Source organism: Cavia porcellus, unplaced genomic scaffold (assembly GCF_034190915.1).
Source record: "Cavia porcellus strain 051 isolate PalLab524CR breed Dunkin Hartley unplaced genomic scaffold, mCavPor4.1 scaffold_17, whole genome shotgun sequence".
NCBI lineage: Eukaryota > Metazoa > Chordata > Mammalia > Rodentia > Caviidae > Cavia > Cavia porcellus.
In genome coordinates this window covers 62906758-62926836 of record NW_026947500.1, presented here as the reverse complement: position 1 = coordinate 62926836, position 20079 = coordinate 62906758, and the positions used below count along the sequence as shown (strand labels likewise).

Here is a 20079-nt window from a genome sequence, read left to right as displayed (position 1 = left end):
GGGTGTTCCCTTGTAAGTGATCTGTTTCTTGTCTTTGACAGCTTTTAGTATTCTGTTCTTGTATTGGATTTCTGTGATTTTGATTATTATATGCCTGGGTGTAGCTCTGTTTGGGTTGTAGGTGGCTGGGGTCCCGTATGCCTCATACATCTGAGTATCTTTACCTTTTGCTAAATTAGGGAAATTCTCCTGGATTATTTCTGTGAATAGCTTTTGTAGTTCATTTGTTTGAGTCCCTACTTCTTCTTTTATGTTCCTAATTCTTAAGTTATAGATCCTCTTATCATCTTCTAGTCTTTGTATTTTTGCTGTTTGTTTTCTTGTTATTTTTAAGAAGTTTTTCATTTCATGCTCCCACTTTACAAATCTGCCCTCCAGTTCAGTTAGTTTCTTTCAAGCTGTTATGCCAGCTTTCAATAGAGTTTTTAGTTTCCTGGTAATCTATTTGTACCTGCTTCACGTATTCTATGTTTTCTCTATTTTCTCCATTAAACAATTCTCCCCTTTTTTTCTGTTCTTCCATTCCACCATCTGTTTTTTCTTGGGCAGTGCTTAGCATTTCTCTAACTATTCTACTTATTTCTGGCTTTATTTCATTAAATACTTCATTTTTGAACTCGTCTATGAGGCTCTGGAGATACCACTTTATGTGTACAGGTGCCATGTCTGATATTGCATGTTTTCTGTCTTTATTCTCTTTTGCATTTACCTTTCCTGGATCCGTGTTCTCAGGGTTGGGGACTGAGGACCCTTTCTTGTTGCTCCCTTTTCCCATACATTTTGTTCCTTTCCATACAAGCGTATGTAGGAGGCCCAGTTTTTTTTCTCTTTGTGTGTTACAGTTTGTTTGAATCCGCTGGCTAGGTGTTCCTGCCCACTGCGGTGTACTAGGGAAACACAGACCTGGGCAGCCTCTGCTGGGCCCGTCCTTCCAGATCAACCTAGTGAAGGCTTCACTGCTAGGGTGCACCGCCAGGCGCAGGGACCTGATTTGGGCTAACCTACTGGATCTTAGTCTGTGGCATCACCAGGCCAAGTGCTCCCCACCAATCCTGCTTGAGAGGGGAACATGTGACTAAAGTCACTGCAGGGCCCTGTTCCGGCTAGTCTGCCTGTTCCCAGAATGTCCTCTGTTGGAGCCTCTTAGTCTATGAAAGGGTCCCCATTTCTGTCACTCACCACAGGTTGATGCAGGGCTCCCTGCCAGTCCTGCTCTCAATGCCATTTGGTTTGCTGATTCCTGCCTCTCTCTCTGCCATGCTGATTGGGATGCAGTAGCAGCAGCAGGAAATTCAAATCGCGGCTTCCAGTGGTGTGGGATCTAGCTTCCATGCTGAGATTTTATCTGTTCCTGTTATAGCATCAGGATTGCATTTCCAGTTGGTTTCTCTCAGCTTAGTTTGTTCCTGGGTCGGCAGGGTACATCTCTCCTTGCTTAGGACTCCTCACATGGCACCGCTCCTGGATTCTAAGCTGGTAATCTCAGAGAGCCTCTGTGGCTGCTGTTATTTGTCCGCTGTGTTCTCCCGGCTCGTTCCTTGTTACTTTTAAGAGATCTTTTCTTCTGCGCTCACACACCATAAATCTCTCTTCAAGTTTCAAAAGGCTAATGTTAGATTCTGTCAAGGCATTTTGCCAGTTTTCAATGGGGTTTTTAGTTTCCCAGTAGTCTCTTTGGATCTGTTTCATGTATTCTAGATTTTGTTTATATTCTTCCTGAAAGGTTTTGTTTCCTTTTCCAATTTCCTCAGTTATTCCACCTGTGTTCTCTTGGGAGGGGCTTATCATTTCTTTAATTAATCTTTTTATATCTTGCCTCACTTGGATCAGAAGTACAGTTTTAAATTTGCCTATGAGGTCATGAAGGTATTTCTTTATGTGCACTGATGCTGTGTCTAATATTGCATGATTACTATACTGTTTCTCTTCTGTATTTATCTCTCTTGGGCTTATTTTTCCAAGATCAGTGGCTGGAGGTTTTTTTATTTCTATCTCTTGGCATATTTCTGGTTTCTTTCAGACAGGTGTGTCCGGGGGTCCTGGCCCTCTCCGTATTGCTTAGGGTGTTTCTGAAGCGTGCTGACTGGGGTTTTGCTGCCCTCCCCAAATTGCTATTACCTGCTGTTAAACTCTCTCCCAGGGGCTTGGGATGGTGAGGGGACACTCACCCCAGGCAGCCCAGTCCGAAGTTCAGGATGCAGGCAGGCAGGCCCAATTCCCCAAAGCTGGTCCAGCATGACAGGAAACCGAAAAGTTTCGGTTATGTATTTTCATTTATTGTCTGAAGAGGTGTGTTCAGAAGCAGCTTCTCTGGGCTCTGTTCATGGCAGTGGCTCTGTGGGGCTCTGTTTGCATGGGCCTGGCAGCAGCAAAGACACACTCATCCGTCTGGAGACCTTGGGGGTGCTCCAGCAGCAGGGACCTGCTCAGGGCCAGTTCTGTGGGCTTGGGTCCTTGAGGAAGCAGCATGTGCAAAGGTGGCAATGCGTCCCAGCAATGTGGTCCCAAGCCCATGGGGCCGCAACCCACCCTCTTCCTTGAGACCTCCTGGATGCGCCTGGATTCAGGGAGGCAGCCGTGGTGGTGGGGGTGGGGGCAGCTGGTGGGCGCCAAGTCGTTTCACTCCCTCAGCCTCTGTCGGGCTCCTGGCGACAGTCTGAGGTGGCAACTGGAGGTGGTGGTGCGGGGATGGCCTGTCTCACCGGCGGCCTGGAGGTTGTCAGGGCTGTATGGTGGCATAGACAGCCAGGACTGCATGTTTGATTCGTTTTTCTCACCTTAGTTTCTTCTTGGGATGAGAGAATTCCTTTCCCTCTGTTTGGGGCTCCCCATGTTGTATTATGTTGAGTTCTAAGTTGACTCTCTCAGGGAGCCTGTGTAGGCGGCTGTTATCTATCCGCCATCTTAGCTCTGCCCCTATAGTCGCTATTTTTGGCAAATCTCTTACAGGAGGCCCAAAGAAAACAATAAGCGAGGTGCTTTGGCCAAAGTGCTAGTCACCAAGCTGAAAGTAAGTGGTTTTTTCTGGGTTTCTTAGCAATCAGAATTAGAGAACAGAGCATGTTTCCAGTTTTAATAGGAAACTGGAAGTGAACTTGTGCAAACCACTCATTCCCTCTTGCTCTGCCTCCTTGCCTGGGTCTTACAAGGAAAGTAACTTGGAAATGACAAATCCATTTTGACTTTTTTTTTTGGTTTTCATCAGTAATTTCTATCTCTACAAGCAAGTTCAGTTCCTCTGACCACCAGAAACTTTATGCTTCTCTGCAGTGACTACCAAGCCAACTGAGATGAGCTGAGAATTTTAATTTTGTCCTTTGACAGAAGAAAGACATCACATCAGTAACCCCAAGAAGCTCGTACAAAAGGAACCAAATCCAGCCAAAGCCATCACAAGGAAATAAATAACAAAGAGAAGAGCAGAAAACAGTAAATTGGAAAAAAAGTAGAGCAAATGGAAGAAATGGCTTGGCTGAGTAGCAGGCTCCCAGTGAGATGGGATTGAACATGCGCTTTGTTCATGAAGGAACGTCACTGACCTCACAAAGGCAGAAGGGGAGAGGAAGCTGGGGATGGGTCCCCACCAGCCAGTCCTCCAATTCTGACCAGAGTTAGCACCAGAGTCTACTAGTTCAGGGCTCAGTTCCATACTTGATCCACTTCCAAACAATATTAACTGTGAAAAACAAACAAACAAAAACAACACCAAAAAGTGAGTGCCCAAGCTAATCATGCTACTGCCAGGAAACATACACCTGGGGTTTTCTCATGACCCCTCTATAAAGTTTTAGAATTTGCTAGATGACTCAGAGAAATTCAGGGACTCACAGAAACTCTGCTATTATAGAGTGGTTTACTAGCAAGGAAAGAATGGAATGGAAGGGTGAGGACGGGGTGTGTGGTTTCCATCCTCTCCGGACAGTGCAGCCCTTCAGCACCTCCACGCTTCGCCATCCTGGAAACTCAGTGAATCTCCTTATTCAGAGTTTTATAGCAGCCCATCTCCTGCCCTGTGGTTGGGGCTTGGATCTGGAATGTTCCATAAGAGCTTGGTGGCCAGCTGATGGACTTTTGGAAGGTGATTTGAGTCGTGAGGGCTCTAACTTATTTGGTTGGTTAGTCTGTGGGTAGATTCATAATTTGATGACATTATTGGGTGTTCTTTAGGAGATGGGGCCTAAGTGGATGAAACCGGTCATAGGGGCCACTGCTGGGGAGACTGTAGCTCCTCCCTGGCCCTTTTTCTTTCTGGCTGTTTCCCTTTCCCTCTGCTGCCTGGCTGTTTTCTAGCTTTTCTCTGCCACACACTTCTGCTGTGATGGTTCTGCTTCGCCATGGAACCAGCAGACTGTGAGTGAAATCCCTTAAACTTTAACCCCAAATAAATCTTCCTTTAAGTTGTTATTCTCAGATTTTTTTTCCCCACAGCGATAGAAATCTGACTAATGGAGCTTCCCCTACAGACAGGCATGGGAGAGTGAGAATTTCAGTTCCTCTTCCCAGGTCTTTTCTTCTCCTGGTGACCAATGCCTTGCTGACGTTATCTAAGAATCTCACCCCATGTCACCTCGTTATTACAAGTGCAAATCCATAGGGCTGATTATAATGAACAAAAGACGTGAATATCATTTAAGAGTTCAGACAAAGATTGCGTGTACATTTTTATTTTTCCACATAAGGGAGTAGGAATGGTTAGGGGACACATTCTGCAGCGCAGGTCTGACAACAGTGAGTGATGCCATATGCAGAGCTCTGGAATCTGAATGATCCTTCAAGGGTGTCCCATTGTGGTCCGACACGGCCCAATCTTTATCATCCCAAACTCATGTGACTTGCACAAGGGAGGAGCTTGTCCTTGGTGAAGGCTGCTCCCTGCAGCAGAGTCCAGGCAGGAAGGACTGGCAGGTGACAGCTTCTTCCCTCAGACAGTGGGGCAGCTGGAGAAATGTGTCTTTCCTTGAAAAGAGATCCAGGAGCCCACTTTGGAGTTCACCAGAGAATCACCAAGGGGGCAAGAGGCTGGGGTATTTGTACAGCAGTACACGTAGTCATTGGCTGACGAGAGGAAATCAGTTTCCTCGTGTTTTCAGCCTTCAGGATGAGGCACGGTCACCAGGGAAAGTCCCCAGGCCAAGGGTCTCAGGGGATGTGCATGGACGTTGAGCAGATGGAAGGAAAGCAGGCCGGGGTGGGATAAAGCCCCAGAGGATGCGCCAGCAGTTGCACTTGGCCATGCAAACCTTGTGACATCATCAAGGAAGACAAAGTAGATCAACAGAACACATGCAGCCTCTGCATGTCTCACAGCTGGCCACTGTATTAAACTACAAAGATCAATCAGAACCACAGCCACAGAACCAGGGGGGAACCCGGAGACATCAGAGAGGACCACGTGGTCCAGCCTCACTGGGGATGAGGAATGTGACAGAGAACAGTCCTGAAGCCATTGTTCAAACCTCAGTGTCCATAGTGTGGGTCAAAGACTGGAATAAACGTGGTACGGTTCTGCTACTGGGCAGCAGAGGCTGCAGAGGGGAACTTGTTGGAGCACGGAGTGACAGATTTTTTGCAGATCCAGAACTTCTTGATATCACACCTGGCATCATTCCAGCCATCGCCTCGAAATTCCACACAGTCTTGTTCATTATTGTTGTTGGGCTGCCCTTTATTCCAGTACTGCATGAGGCTGTGAAGTCCAGGAAGACATAAGTCCTGGTCTGAGCAGACCCTGCCCTGGGAACGCTGTTTCTAACTACTGGAAACTTGATGCCTTCACATCTGCCCTGCGTGCATATGGTGGACATGCCTCATCTGAACAGCTGATGGCATGCCTGAGGTACTCCAACTTGGCCCCTGACCCTCACTGTCCCCCATGCTTAGGAGATATCCTCTCCCTGAGGTTATGACTTTCAGACACAAACCAACCCACCTGGACCCCACCATTCCAATCACATCCCTTGTTGGAATTTGGGCCCCTATTTGCCCCCCAAGGGTTGCATACCTGGAAACTAGGACCAGCATCTATACCCCCGACCCACCACCATCACAAGGAATCGCTCCTTAGGCTGCTTGCCTTCCCCTGTCTTGCTTATTCCTTCCCCTGGACATGAAGAAAGGCTCTGTTCACAGTTCTCCCACCCTGTACCACTTTGCCAGCCCTGGTTCTTCCCACGTGGGTGCTTACAGCACAATGTATACCCGCTCTCGGAGTACATCTAGGAGTACAGCAAGCTATCTTTCCAAAGGAATGTCTCCTGAGCTGTTGATCTTCCTGTACCTCAGATTTCCTATTAGTACACTGGATTTCAGTCTCTCTCAAGCTGCACACTGCTTCTGCATCTTTCATGGTGGAAGTATAGACACCTGCCAGCTCATCCCCACCTGGGTATGAAGAACATCTTCCTCCGCTCAGTAAATATCTTATACTGAGGAGGGATAGAACCCCAAGTGTAGCTAAAGCTAGAGACTGAGGACTCATATCTGCTCTTTAAGGAGCTCCCTTTTCCGCAGACCTACCTGAATGCCAGAGGCGAGTCATCCACCCAGCGCCAGGTGGATTCCTTGTTGAGGTCTGAAAGTCCCATCCATGCAAAGCCCTTCTTCTTAGAAGTCTGTTGCAGGAAGCTCTGGAAGAGGAGAGAAGTCAGTAAAGGAAGTGTGTTTCCAGCTTTTAAGCTAAAGTCTCCTTAATCTCTTAGCAGGAAGTTCTGCTTGCAGTCTGATCTTCTACCTTTTCTACTCTACTGACCAAGAACCTGAAAGCATGCTCAAGAGGCCTGAGCCCTCCCACATCTGTATGCTGTAAGTGCTGACTTAGGCACAGAATGGGCGCCTCTTACCACACATACTTGATGGCAAGTTTATCAGTGTGACAAGCTCTAAGTGTGTCCACATGGGTTTACTCATGACTAGGCTCGCTGTATCCAAAACATATGAGTTCCTAACTGCTGGTCATGCACTTCACCTCTTTCCAGCTCTGCATTAGAGAGTTACAATAAACCACGATGGTAATATTTGCACTACAGAAACTGGTAAACATAGCCCATGGGGGGCTTTTCCCCGCTGGCCTTCCACTGACACTGACTCTCTGAGTGTTTCCCAAAGCATGCATAGAACTTGAGTGTCTCTTTCAAAGTGCTTGAGACCCATTCATCACCGTTTTTCACCTCATTTTCCAAGTGCAGAGAGTAGCCTTAGTCCAGAAAACCCCGATCTGACCAACCATCACCCCCAGAGCTTCCCAGTGGCGAGGCACATGTCCCACATCAGGACCCCTGGCCAAACCACGAATACCTGCTCTTCATCATTTTCCACAATGACCAGTTGAGCCCCTGCCTCCTGGCAGGCAGTGATAGATTCATGCCAGTTCCGTTTCGACTTGGAGAAGAAATAGCACTTCCCTTGGAAGAATGTCCAGTCCCAGGGGCAGGGCCGGCACAGACGATCTGGTGGGGGAGACAGGACAGGCTGGGCCCACATTGGATGTCAGGTTTCTATATGCCCTAGTCTTTATGTCCTGGACAGTTAGGGCCTCCTTTACCCTGCAGCCTGGGGAGACACTCTGCTGCCCACGTCCAGAGCCCCTTCCCAGTCCCAGGAGAACCCAGGAAACTGGCTTACTCGAGTACCTACTGTGTGCATTGTCCCTTGTGAACACCAAGTGCCTTCCTGGCATGCATCTTGTGTTCATAATTCACAGATGAGGAAACTGAGGCTCAGAGAGCTGTCGGTGACATGAGGAAGACCCTATCAGGTCCTTGGAGACTCCGTTTTCAGTCACTCACCAAATCCAGTCTTAAATTGGTTGAGTTCCTGGTAGATTTTCTCCTGGTTTGACTTTTCCTCCTCCTGCTCCTCGTTGCTGGGAACCTTGGAGACTGTGCCGAGGAAAAAAATAATAATTACTAATCCCTGGGCTTCACTGTCCTTCCATGGACATCGACTCTGAGAGCCAAAGTCTTGTTTCATCCCATTTTTTAGAGGAGGAAACCTGACCCTCAGAGAAGGCTCAAAGACAAGGGCCAGTGGGTCCAGTAGCCCACTTCTCCTTCCCTCTCCCTGTCCCTGCACCAGATGGAGGATAACATCTGAGAAGTCCCCATAAGGAAGTCCCTGGAGGACCCCATGCCTGCTTCAGCCCCACCTGCAGGAGCCCCATCCCTCAGTTCGTCCTGACCTTGGGCAAGGATGGCCACCAGAAGTCCAGTGAAGAGAACAAGAAAGAACAGCTGTACGATCAGGGAGATGAGCTCATTGCCCTGACACCCTGCCGGAGAGATGATCCATGAGGCTTCAGCACAACACAGTCCTAGCCTCTGCCTGGCCAGAGGCAGAACTGCTACCAGCCTCCTCCTCCCCAGGGCACAGGAATCCAGAATCTCAAACTCTACATCTTAGGGCCCAGAGACCTGGAAGCCCAGGATTTATCTCCCCAGCAACCAAGTATCTATGAGGATTTGTCCACTCTTCCTCACCTGCCACCCCTGCCCTACCTGCCAAGCAGCTGAATGTAGACATAAGTCGGTAGCTAAAGCTTTTTAGAGAATATCTGGTACCGCTGGTTATCAGCTCTTCCTCGTCTGAATGAACAGAGCATCAGTCAGGCTCTGGGCAGGCAGGGGCTCCAGCTGGTCCTCTGCATGCCCCCTCCCCCCCACAGTCCCGAGTCCCAGCCCAGTCTTACCCAATGACCCCAGCGGCTGCTTTCTGGCTTCCTTGGAGTCACACATGTCCACCACTGTCCCTTTGTGTCCCAGACCCCTGGGAGCCAGAGCTTTAATGTCCCACTGCCTGCTTCTTTTTCTTTAATTTATAGTCACACAGGAAGAGAAACAGGGAACTGACTATCCCGGAAGAGGTAAGGAGGAGGGCTGAGCTTCTTCCATTCCAGGAATTTCACAGAGGGCCTGGTGGTGGTCTGGGGTCTGCAGAAGAAAGAACAAATTCAGTCCTGGGATGGTCAGGCTGTGAGACACATTTAACAAAATGAATAACCTATAAAATACAGCTATCTTTTATTCCTTCAGCACCTGTAGGAAAGGAGGGCAGACAAGGTCCATAGTTTCCTCAGAAGCAGTTGCTGGGCCGGGCATTTAGTTCAGCAGCATAAGCATCTACCTGGCAAGTGCAAGGTTGTGAGTTCGATCCCTGGAACCAAAGAGCAATTGCTTGCGACACCAGGCCTTGCTTCTTTGGTTTGAAATATCCACACTTACGGTAATTTCTGCTAAATTGTAGCAATGAAGTTGAATCATCATTCCTGATATTTATTAATGGCTGCTACGGTGAGGCACTTTCCTGACTGCTTTATATTTATGATCATTTAATCTTCCCAGCCTTTGGTAGACGATCTGAAATCCATCTTACAGAGAGTCAATTTGAAGCGCCAAGAGGAAAGGTGACTGGTCCAAGGTCACACTGCTGGTAAATAGTGGAACTGGAAATCGATACTTGATAATCTGTTTCCACTGTGTGCACCTCTCATAAGCCTCAGAGAGTGCCATTGTCTCGAGGAGGAAACAAAACATTCCCCACAGGTATATTCAGAGCCATCCTGTACCAGAGGAGCCAAGTGACCACCAATGGGTGATGGAAATAAAACAGTGGAGGACTGACAGATGGAAGACTACAAAGCCAGGAAAATGGAAATAAAACTGCTCATATGTAGAAAAACATGTGAGGCTATCCCAGAAAAGCAGAAGCATTCAGGCACATACAACATACATGCTTTAAGGTTTGATTCTCTTTTCCCTTCCTTCTAGGTAGGATTAATCTTGACTGGGCTTCAAAATGAGGGTTCCCATGAATGGGGGCTGGTTAGGAACAGAAGCAAGGAAGCCTTCATAGTGCTCTCAGTTTCATCTGAGATGTGGCTGCAGGGTGTCTCTATCTATCAAGTGTTGTTATGGATTGTGTTTGGATGCCCCCACAAGCCTCATGCAATCATGGAGGCAGCTGAGTCTAACGTTTGTGATTGGTTTGTTGTCTAGCACTGGGATTGGTGGTGTGAGTGCTGTATCCACCCAGGGGCAAATAACCAGCATACTATATAAAGGAGAGAAGGAGGCATGCTTTTCCCTCTTTTGACCTTAAGCTCTTGTTGCTTGAAGCCACCATGAATGGCTGCCCCTCAGCCACGCCACCCTGTCTTAGAGCCAGCTGACTAAGGACTGAAACCTCCAAAAACTGTAAGATAAATAAACCTTTCCTGCTTCACTTTGAGTGTCAGGTATTTTGTCTCAACAAGGAGAGAAAAGTAACCAAGCCAAGTATCTTAAGGCATATGTTAAAGGCTTGTACTTTGCATGGCATGTGTTACACTATACATTAAAAATTGAAAATATATGCATGTGCTCAGATGAAATGTGAGGTTTTCCCTTTCAATGTATTATTTTTTGTATAAATATTTTATTTTAGACTAGTTTTGGGCAACTTTGCAAGTATAGAATTTCCAATATTCTTCTCACCCAGGTTCCTCTTCTGTTGACCTACATTTTAAGATGTAATAGCAATGAGAAATGGACCAATGTTAGTTTCTTACTTGTGGCAAACCCACACAATAAGCTACACACATGATTTAGATTTCCCCCCAATGTTTTTTTTTCTTTTTCCGAGTCCCATCTAGCCCATCACATTTTGTGTAGATATTCCATCTTCTTGGGCTCTTCTGGAGTGTGTGACATTTTCTTAACTAGTCCTCATTTTTAGTACCTTGAGCACTCAGGACAACAGACCAGGTGTTTTGTAGGAGGTCCCTAAAATTGGTGGTGTCTGGTATGTGTGTGGTGTGGGGAGTCGAACCAGAATCTTGTACATGGAAAGCAGGAGCTCTACCACTGAGCCATGTCTCAGACCCTGTCTACTGTGTTTTAGTATCTCCTTTTAAACTCAAAGGATGCAGATGCCTGAACACACAGCTCTTGACATGGAGCTAATGCTATCAACAATGTCCAACAGTCACTTACGTTCTATGTATGACAAGACGGGGTGAGAAGACATTGTTAGCCATGCAGGGTAACACGAAGGGTGTATTTAGAATGGAGTGAACAGTGCTGGGTGAAGGGAGGCAGACTTCATAGTAACAAGAGGGTGGGACCCTCAGTGGGTTCCACAGGAAGGCATGATTAGCTGGGCTGCATAACTGGTTGGCAGTGAATTTATGCTCGCTATTAACTGGGTTCCCTCCACAAAGACAGATGTATGGTTAAAGGACCTCGTGTGTAGGAGCTGGGTGGGGAGGGGAACTTGTGGTCAGGCCATCCCACAGCCTGCTGGCTTCCCAGATGTCCTGGCAGCTGTTCATACTGAGCCTCAGTTTCAGTTCTTACACTCCATGGACTTCTTGGTCAGGATAGCAATTTCAACTTTGGTGACTGATCGCCAAGAGTCTCAGAGAGTAGGAGAAATGCTCCCCTAGGAAAGGGATTAAGTACATGCATTTTATATGTCATAGGCTACTTAAAATCCAAGGCTTTGATACAGCTCACAGACACACACACTCCACCAACTATAGAATACAATTTCCTTGAGAGTCCAGGGAGCAGTCACAAAGGAGCCCACATCCAAGGATAAAAAATGAACCTCAGTACTCTTTTTTTTTTATTTAAGAGGAAAAAGAGAAAAACACAAAACAAACCAAAGCGGTGTAAGGGTACACGTAATACAGAACTACAAAAAAAACAAAACAAAACAAAAAAAAAACAAAGCAAACAAACAAAAAAAAAACCATAACAGTAAGAAATCGCCTGTTAGTATATTACATATTATCATCTTGAAAATAGTTCCTCAAATCACAGTATGAAAGAATACAAGGTGGACATTCAAACAGGTAGACTGCAAACAGCTGTGTGTACTCTTGAGTAAATCAAATGAGTGTATTCTCTGATTGCTGTAGGTTCCAATTAGAAATCAGTATCAGCATGAGGCACTCAGTGAGATTCTCCAATGTGTGGAAATTAAACAATATCCTTCAAGATAATCCATAACTCAAAGAATAAATGTTACCAGGGATAAAAATATTTAGAGCTGAGTAAAAGTGAAAAAGAAATATATCAAAATATGTGACTAAATCAGCACCAAGAGGGAACTTCATAGTACTAAATAGTTATATTTAAAGGAAGGTGTTAAACAAAAATCGGAGGAGGTGGTTATTGTGGGCTGAGCCCCTGGAAAAGCCCTAAGAGACCAAGCAAAAAAAGTGGAGTCACTTGTGCTAAAGTTTCTATTCACCACGCTAAAGCCAAGACACCTTTCTTTTTTGAGGGATCAGAATGAGATGAACAATAGCTTTCCAAAGAGGCTATTTTAAAGACGGAGACCACCATAGGGACAGGGGACCAAAAGCTCTGGTGGCCTGAATTTACTGCTCATTAAAACCACAATTGGAGTTTTCTTCTCAGGCAGTTAGGGACTTGAAAAATGCTTTTGCTGAAAAATTAAGCAAAAAAACCCTAAATAGTGACTCTTCATCTTGGTCACGTACATGCCCAATGGTCCATTGAGAGCTCTACAAAGCTTGATCTGCATCTGTTTCCGTTAATCAAGAGTTAAAACTTTTGGTCAGATCTTTCTTCAGCTCAGTATGTAAGCAGATGAAGCACATGGCCAGTGTCCATGTAACAAGTGGCAGTCCGAATTTGATTAGCCTGTCTCACCTCTCCTCAAGACTGAGCGTATCAAGGTAAGTTATTTACAGGAATATTCAGTAGTGCCCCGCAGATACCAGTCCTTTCCCCAAACCTGCAGGCACCTTGAATCTCAGCAGAGATTTAATAAGACAAATTGCCAAGTAACTCACAGAGACAGAATTGCCCTCTCAAGCAACAAAGACCCTCTCCAGAGCCACCTTGTAAAAACAGAGCTGAGACAATGATCAAACGGACCCCAGCTCACCTTAACACCTCTACAAAAACTGGCTTCTTTCCTCATAATGGGTCAGTAGGATCTGCTTATCAGAGCCGTGCCCTCTTTAGTTCTTCAAGCTGAAGTTCTTTCCCTTTCTCTCAGACTTTCTAAATGCACCAAGTAAACCTGCCTGTGCTTTCATGGAAGCAACCCTGAAATACTCTTCCACAACATGGTGCTGATAAGAAGTTAAGGACCTGCCTGGGGTGGCCTGCATGGGTTCTGTCCCATGAATGTCCAGTGGGCTTGAACAGGAGGCTCTCTCTGCCCTCATCCTTACACACAGCGGGTCACCTGAAGTAACTCCTGGAAATAAACCCATACTCATTGCTCTGCTCTCTGTTCCTGTTTCTGACTTTCAAGAAAAATAACTTGTGAAATGATCAACCCTCTTTCCATATTTTGTTTCTGCTTTTCTTGACTCTTCCTTTTTATTAAAGAAAAAAACAATAAAAATGGTATGAACCGTCAAAATGACAATAACAGTGGTTAGAACATTGCCTATTGTTATCGTCAAAGTCGTGGTTCATATTACAAGATATATGAACAACATGAAAAATTGTTCAAACAATAAAACACAAACCTTTCTTTTCACTGAATTTACAGCAGTTCGTAGTATGACTATCTTAACTATCTTGGGTATATATGTATTTTTTCCTTTTCCCTTCCTTCTTTGGTCCTTCTGCCCATCACAGTTTCTTTTCTTTTGAACAATTTCTTCCCATTCCACAAGATCTATTGTATATTTTGTATCTTATTTACTTTTTCAGCTCCTTACACTACGAATACAATGAATAAACACAACAGTGTTTACACATGTGAGTCTAAGTTATTTCACTTCTGAGTATGGTCTCAAATTGCATCTATTTCCCTATAAATGTCTCATTTATCTTTCTTTATAGCTGAGGAGTATTGCATTGTATAAAAATACCACATCTTTTTTATCTAGTCCTTGGTTGATGGGCATTTTGGTAACCCTTCCTATGCTATCAAGTTCCATTGTTTTGAGAATTGAAAATATCATCCTGTCTTATGGAATGTGGTGTTACGTTATTCTAGAATTGTCCATAAAGCCCCCTGAGATCAACTAAATTGTAATTTGTCCTCTAACAGAAGAAATATCTCACATCAATAATCCTAAGATATTCACAAAAAGAAGAGCTAAATCAATCCAAAAGAAACATTAGGAAGGAAATTAAGAAGGTAAGATCAGAATGCAGCAAAACAGAAAACAATAGAGAAGCCCAGAGAAACAAAATCTTGCTAAAGATTGGCTCTCAGCATGTGAGTTGCTTGCAAAGGAACATTCGTGGTATCACAAACCCAGGAAGCCTGAGAATCTGTTTTTCACCAAGCAGTCCTCCAACTCTGACTACAAAGAGTTAACATCAGATTCCACAGGTTAGAAAGCTCAGTCCCACAACTGAACCTTCTTCAGGCATTAGGTGCCTAAGGGGTTTCCAGACTAATCATGCTTTTGCCAAACCAGACACAAATTGGGTTTTCCCAGACCCCCCTCTAAACTTTCCAAGAACTCACAGCAACAGTCAGTTTATAGTTAGTGGTTTATCTTACAGACTCAGAGAGAGTCAAGTGGAAGAGATGCTTAGGACAGCAGAAGAGTGAGGACGCCTTGGGTCTCCATGCAATGCCAGATGTGTTCACTAGTGTGGTAACTCACTAAATCCCCTTGCCATCAATTTCAACACCCTCTCCCTTGAGTTAAGTGGCTGAGGTGGACACTTGCAGTCGTTCAGCCATGTATTTATTTTCTCTGATTACCAGTCCCATGCTGAGGTTATCTAAAGACCTTGCCTTGCGTCACCTCATTGGCATAAGTTCATGTATGATCCATAGGACTAACTGTGAATAACCAAAGACACCCCCATCCCTGAGGAATCCAGGCAAAGACCTAGTGTATATTTCAATTTTTGTCACAGAAGGAAAGCAGGAAAGGGCAGAAGGACACAGCCAGCAAAGGAAGTCTCACAGCAGCCACAGCTGGCACCATGGGAAGCTTTGGAACTGAAATGGTCCTTCAAAGATGCACCATGTTGGCCTGGCATGGTAGGAGCTTCACCATCCTGCACATGTGAAAGGACCTTGACTTCAGAGAAGGCGTCATGCTGTAGCAGAGTCTAGGTGAGTAGGGACAGATAGACAGGTGACAGCTGGATGCATCCATTCCCACCAGGTGGAACAGCAGGTCCTTTGTTGAAAAGGAATCTGGGAGACCCATGCTAGGGTCCACTGGTGTGTGAATAAGGGTAGAGTGAGCTGGGTACTTACATGCCAACTCCTGGCAGTCATTGATTGATCAGAGACTTCCAATCTGTGGGATGAGCTACAGAGAAGACCCAAATGAGAGAAGACCCAAACACAAGGGTGCAAGCAGATGGCAGGACTAGAGTAGAGCCTCAGGGGATCTGGTAGAGCCTATGAATGGCTCTGCAAACTGTGATCTCACCAAGGAGAGAGGGCAGAGATGAACGCAATACACCGAGCCTCTGAATTTATTCCACACATGGTCACTGTGTTAAATTGCAAAGATGGGTCCAAGCAACCACTGAGTCAAAAGGAATCCAGGAATGTCACAGAGGACCCCAGAGCTCAAGGGTTGAAGTCTGCTGTGCAGACCAGTCTCAGAGACATTGGTAAAGTTCACACCCTCCTCAATTGATGAGGTGAAGAAGCAGGAATCATGTGGGTAAAATACTGTTTCTCCAAAGGACTGCAGAGGGGAACTGACCCTCACTCCCCAGGGCAGGAATTTGCAGGCCTTTTGCAGATCCAGAATTTCTTGTGACTACATATGGAGTCGTTCCAGCCATCACCTTTGAATTCTGCACAGTCTTCCTCCCCGGAACTGTTGGGCTCTCCTTTGTTCCAGTACTTCTTGAAGCTGAAAAGGGCCATAAGCATGTGATTCTCTGCTCCAGACCTGCCTGCACTCTGTGTCTACAGGTGTCAAAAGATGAATACTTTCCATCTGCCTTCCATGCATATGGTAGACAGGTCTCATTCCAGACACCCAAGGACATGCCTGGGTCCCTTGGGCTTGTAGTGAGCTTCCTACCCACTATGCTTCAGAGGCTGTGATCCTCAGATACAAATCAACCAGTTGAGATTCCACACTACAAGAACTCTGATGGGACTCTGTCACTATGGGATACTCTGTGCCTCTCCAGGGCACAAAGTACCAGACCACAAGGGTTGGGTGGTTCTACATCACAGAAATCCCAGACCTCTTAAACCAACCAATACTAAGTCTGAGCACCCTGTCTCACCTGTTCCTTTCCATGGCACTGCCGTAAGGCTGCTGCCCAAGACTTCTCCACCCTCTGCTGTTTTCATAGCCCTGATCCTTCACCAAAAGGTCACAGGCATGGGATATGCACTCTCTGTCTTGGGATCTCTGAGTACAGCAATGCACCTTTCCAATGGGAATTGGCTCCTGATCTGTTTTCTTACTGTACATAACATTTTCCATGCCTGTGTGATATTTTCTATCATGTATACAAGCTACAAGCTTCTCCCACACCTCTGATGGTGGGATTTTAGTCATCAGCCATCCTATCTGCAGGTGGGTATGACCCGTATGAGGATGAACTCAAGAATGTCAAAGACCCTAAGGTCTGAGTGGCATGGACCAGGGAACCAAAGGTACACCTAAGCCAAGGTTCAGAACTCTACCCCACTCTACAAGGTGCTCTCATCTCCCCGGACCAACCTGTTTGACAGAGGAGAGCCATCCACCCAGTGCCACACCCCTTCCTTATTGAGGTCCGAGAGTCCTATCCAGGTGCGGCCTTTACTTTTTGAGATCTGTTGCAGAAAGCTCTGGAAAGGCAGAGGAAGAGTCAGGAAGGAGCACTGTGGCTCATTTTCAGTTAGAGTGTCCCAAAGCTCATGGCAAGAAGTTTCCCTTATGTTGGACTTCAGCCTTCTACTCTGCCAGGTGTGCTCAGGAGGTCTGAGCCCGCCAGCATCGGTGTGTTCTGACTTGCACGCAGAATGTCCACATCTGGTCTTTCATCATGCACCCTAGGTCATGCCACATGTTTACTGTCTTACAGTTGCTCTGAGCATTGCCATCAAATTTACCCATGATCGAGCTCAAGATTATCCTACTTCATGACCACTCATCATGCACTTTTCAGGTCTACATTTAATCACATCCCATTGATGGGTTGAATAAGCCCCTGTGGTAATATTTACACTGGAGAAATTGGCAAGCATGACTCATAGGGCCTTTTTTCCCCTGACAGAATAAGTTTTTAAACAATGGCCCACACATCAACATGAGCCACATTCCATGGATCAAAGCATTTACTAATGTTGAGAACTTGTATATGAATCCTTCAAGGTCTGTGGGACCCTCTCACCACACCCTTCTTCTCCATTTCCAAGAGCATGGAGCAAAGCCTACTCCAGAAAAGCCAGCTCTGATCAGTTATCTCCCCCAGAGCTGGCCAGCACCCCAGACTAAGACCCCCTGCCCAAACCACAAGTACCTGCTCCTCAGCACTCTCCACGATGACCAGTTCAGCCCCTTCTTCCTTGCAGGCAGTGATCGCATCGTGCCAGTTCCGCTGTGACTTGGAGAGGAAGTAGCACTTTCCTTGGAAGAATGTCCAGTCCCAGGAGCAGGGACGGCACAGGTTGTCTGTTGGGAGACGTGGTCAGGATGGACTCACATTTGGATGTCCTTGTTCAGGCTTCGTGTCTCAGGCCTCACCCCGGACTCAGCTTCCGAGGGCCATCACTTCTTTGTTTACTTCCTGAGCCCCTTCCCTACTCAGGAAACCCCAGGAATCTTGGCCCCATCTTCTCCAGGCTGGGAGAAGTAAGGACCTTGGATGTCAGAAAAAAGAACAGGAAACTGGCTTCATTGAGTTCCTACTGCTTGGGCTGTCCCCTGTGAAAAGCTAGCACCATCCTGTCTGTTGCCCTGTTTCCCCAATTCACAGGCAAGTAAACTGGGGCTCAGAAAAGATGGATGATGCAAGCAAAGTGACCTGAAGCCCAGGCCCTCTCAGGTCCCTGGAGGTCCAGTTTCCTGCCACTCACTTATTGTGTCCTTCATCTGAACCAGTTCCTGGTAGGCCTGCTTCTGCTGTGACTGGTCCTGCTCATAATCCTGCCTGCTGGGGACACTGGAGGCTGCACCAAGGGGAAAAAGAAACTGTGGTTATTAATCACCTACTGCATACCACAGCCTGCACAGCAGTTCGTTGAGGACATTTTGTTTCCTCCTCTGTGAAGACTAGGAAACGTGACTTGCAGAGAAAGCTGAACCCCAAGACAATGGAGCCAGGACCTCTTCTAGGTCTCCTCTTCCCCTTTGCTCCAGGAGAGGTGGAAGAGGCCCTGAGAAGCTCCTAGAACCTCTGGAGAACCCGATTCAGTTTGAGACCCACCTCTTTCCCAGACCTTCCCACCTCCACTGAAGGAACCCCAACCCTGAGCCCTGCTCTGACCTTGGACGAGGATGGCCACCAAGATCCCAGCAAAGACTGTGAGTAAGAGCAGCTTCAGGACCAGGGGAATGGGGTGGCGGAGGTGACAGCCTGCAGGAAAGAAGGAGGAGGGGAATCCAGTACCCCAGTGTCCCTGCCTCAGCCTGGCACAGGGGCAGTGTCACCACTAGCTCCCACTGTTCCCATATCCAAAGTCTAGGAGCTGCATTCCCGAGGACCCACACTGCAGAATCTGAGCCTCTTCTTTCCCACACTCCAATATCTAGGAGGGGCTGTGTACTCATCCTCAGCCCTGTCACTGCTCTACTTGCAAAGCTATTGAATACAGAGGTTGGTCAGTAACCAGGCTGGTTCACTCCCTATAAGCTGCCACCTCTTAGCAGCTGTTCCTCTTCTGAGTGAGCAGAGCATCAAGCCATGCTGAGGCCTGAGACCCCTCCTGACCTCTCCCCAAACTTCCAGAGTCCCAGGTCAGCCTCACCCAGGGGGTCCAGCAGCTGCGTCTGTGCTTCTTCGGGAGCAGTCATGGTCACCAGTGTCCCTCAGTGCCCCGAGCAGCTAGAGAACACAGTGTTTGTATCCCACTCTCTGTTCCTCACTCCCTGAATCGACTTTCGCAGGAAGAGAAACAGGGAACTGGACATCAACACAGGAAGCCATGAGAAGGTGGGGCCCAGGCTGTTGTGCACACGATGCAGCAAGGACCTTGTGTTCCAGTAACCTTAGGCAGGGACTGGAGTGGTCTGAGCCCAGTCAGTGAAAGAACTTGCCCACTCATGGCATTGCCAAGCCGTGAGATGTATTTACTGAAACAAATCTCTAAATTGAGAAATCAAGCTAAATCTTAATTTCTTCTCCAACACTGTTGAGGGTGGGCTAGCAACTAACCCAGTTTTTCCAGAAATACTGTCGCTTCTCACCCCAGGCTTGAATATCTTGGCTTCTTTACATCCTCATTGATGGTAATTTCTGCTGATTCATGGCAATGAGGCGGAAACATCCTTCTACGGTCAGATAGTTTCCTAACTGCTTTGTATGTGTGCTTGTCTAATCTTCCCAGCTGTGTACATGGTACATGATCTGACTTCCATTTTATAGCTGGCTGGATTTGAAGCTCAAAGAGGTCAGTTAATTGGCTCAAATGCACACAGCTAATAAACAGCATGAAGCTTGAATCTGAGCCTAGATTGTCAGCATCTACCGTGCACAGCTGAATCAGAGAGACAGTCACATAGGCTCAAAAAAAAAAAAAAAAAACAGCAAAAGATTTCTGAAGTTTTAAGCAGAATCTCCCAAGCTGAAAAGAAAAACTGAGGTGGTTACCATGAGGAGAGTGGAAAAAATTATTAATTTCATATAACAACACCAATGAACCAATCTCTCAAAAGAGTGGACATATTCAGACACAGAGGATGCCTAACCTAAGATTGGACAAAAATTTTTTCCACTTCGAGAGCCAGAAGTATGAATCTTGATACAAACTCCTTAAAAGCAGGTTACCAGGAACGAGAATTGATGAGGAGGATCCATAGGGAATCTTCCATGAGTTAAGAATGTTCTATGGCAAATATTTCTAAGATGACAATATGTAATCCATTAACTAGTGATTAATAACTACTGTTTATTTTTTTCTGAAATTCTGTAACTTATACCCTTTTTCTCTTCTCCTTAAATAAAATTAAAAAAAATATTAAAA

General features: G+C 46.3%; 2 protein-coding genes across 3 annotated transcripts; both read right to left on the bottom strand.

Annotated features, from left to right (window-relative positions):
* Positions 1-4648: 4648 nt before the first annotated feature.
* On the bottom strand, positions 4649-8869 carry LOC100715591 (CD209 antigen-like protein E). Of its 2 annotated transcripts, XM_063228372.1 has the most exons (7): positions 8684-8869; positions 8493-8579; positions 8177-8266; positions 7785-7877; positions 7294-7445; positions 6517-6626; positions 4649-5686 (listed from the first exon to the last, which is right to left on the bottom strand). In XM_063228372.1, the coding sequence occupies exons 1-7, from the start codon at positions 8727-8729 to the stop codon at positions 5509-5511; spliced, it is 756 nt and encodes a 251-aa protein (XP_063084442.1). In that variant the 5' UTR covers positions 8730-8869; the 3' UTR covers positions 4649-5508. The 2 variants fall into 2 exon arrangements, with proteins under 2 accessions (XP_063084442.1, XP_063084443.1); XM_063228373.1 differs by lacking the exon at positions 8493-8579 and having other exon boundaries at positions 8684-8867.
* A 6520-nt stretch (positions 8870-15389) lies between these two features.
* LOC100715879 (CD209 antigen-like protein E) lies at positions 15390-19014 on the bottom strand. Its single transcript, XM_003468192.3, has 6 exons — positions 18865-19014; positions 18384-18473; positions 17974-18066; positions 17418-17569; positions 16634-16743; positions 15390-15805 (listed from the first exon to the last, which is right to left on the bottom strand). The coding sequence occupies exons 1-6, from the start codon at positions 18908-18910 to the stop codon at positions 15655-15657; spliced, it is 642 nt and encodes a 213-aa protein (XP_003468240.1). The 5' UTR covers positions 18911-19014; the 3' UTR covers positions 15390-15654.
* Between the last annotated feature and the right edge of the window lie 1065 nt (positions 19015-20079).

What these genes read in the sequence shown, in the direction of transcription:
- LOC100715591 (XM_063228372.1), bottom strand. Translation starts at nt 8,729, where the DNA reads ATGTGTGACTCCAAGGAAGCCAGAAAGCAGCCGCTGGGGTCATTGG. An exon ending in TGGAAAATGATGAAGAGCAG is followed by an intron (nt 6,627 to 7,293) that starts GTATTCGTGGTT and finishes CTCCTCTTCCAG; the next exon opens with AGCTTCCTGCAACAGACTTC. An exon ending in GACTCGCCTCTGGCATTCAG is followed by an intron (nt 5,687 to 6,516) that starts GTAGGTCTGCGG and finishes TGGACTTCACAG; the next exon opens with CCTCATGCAGTACTGGAATA.
- LOC100715879 (XM_003468192.3), bottom strand. Translation starts at nt 18,910, where the DNA reads ATGACTGCTCCCGAAGAAGCACAGACGCAGCTGCTGGACCCCCTGG. An exon ending in GCAGCTGCTGGACCCCCTGG is followed by an intron (nt 18,474 to 18,864) that starts GTGAGGCTGACC and finishes TCTTTCCTGCAG; the next exon opens with GCTGTCACCTCCGCCACCCC. An exon ending in TGGAGAGTGCTGAGGAGCAG is followed by an intron (nt 16,744 to 17,417) that starts GTACTTGTGGTT and finishes CTGCCTTTCCAG; the next exon opens with AGCTTTCTGCAACAGATCTC.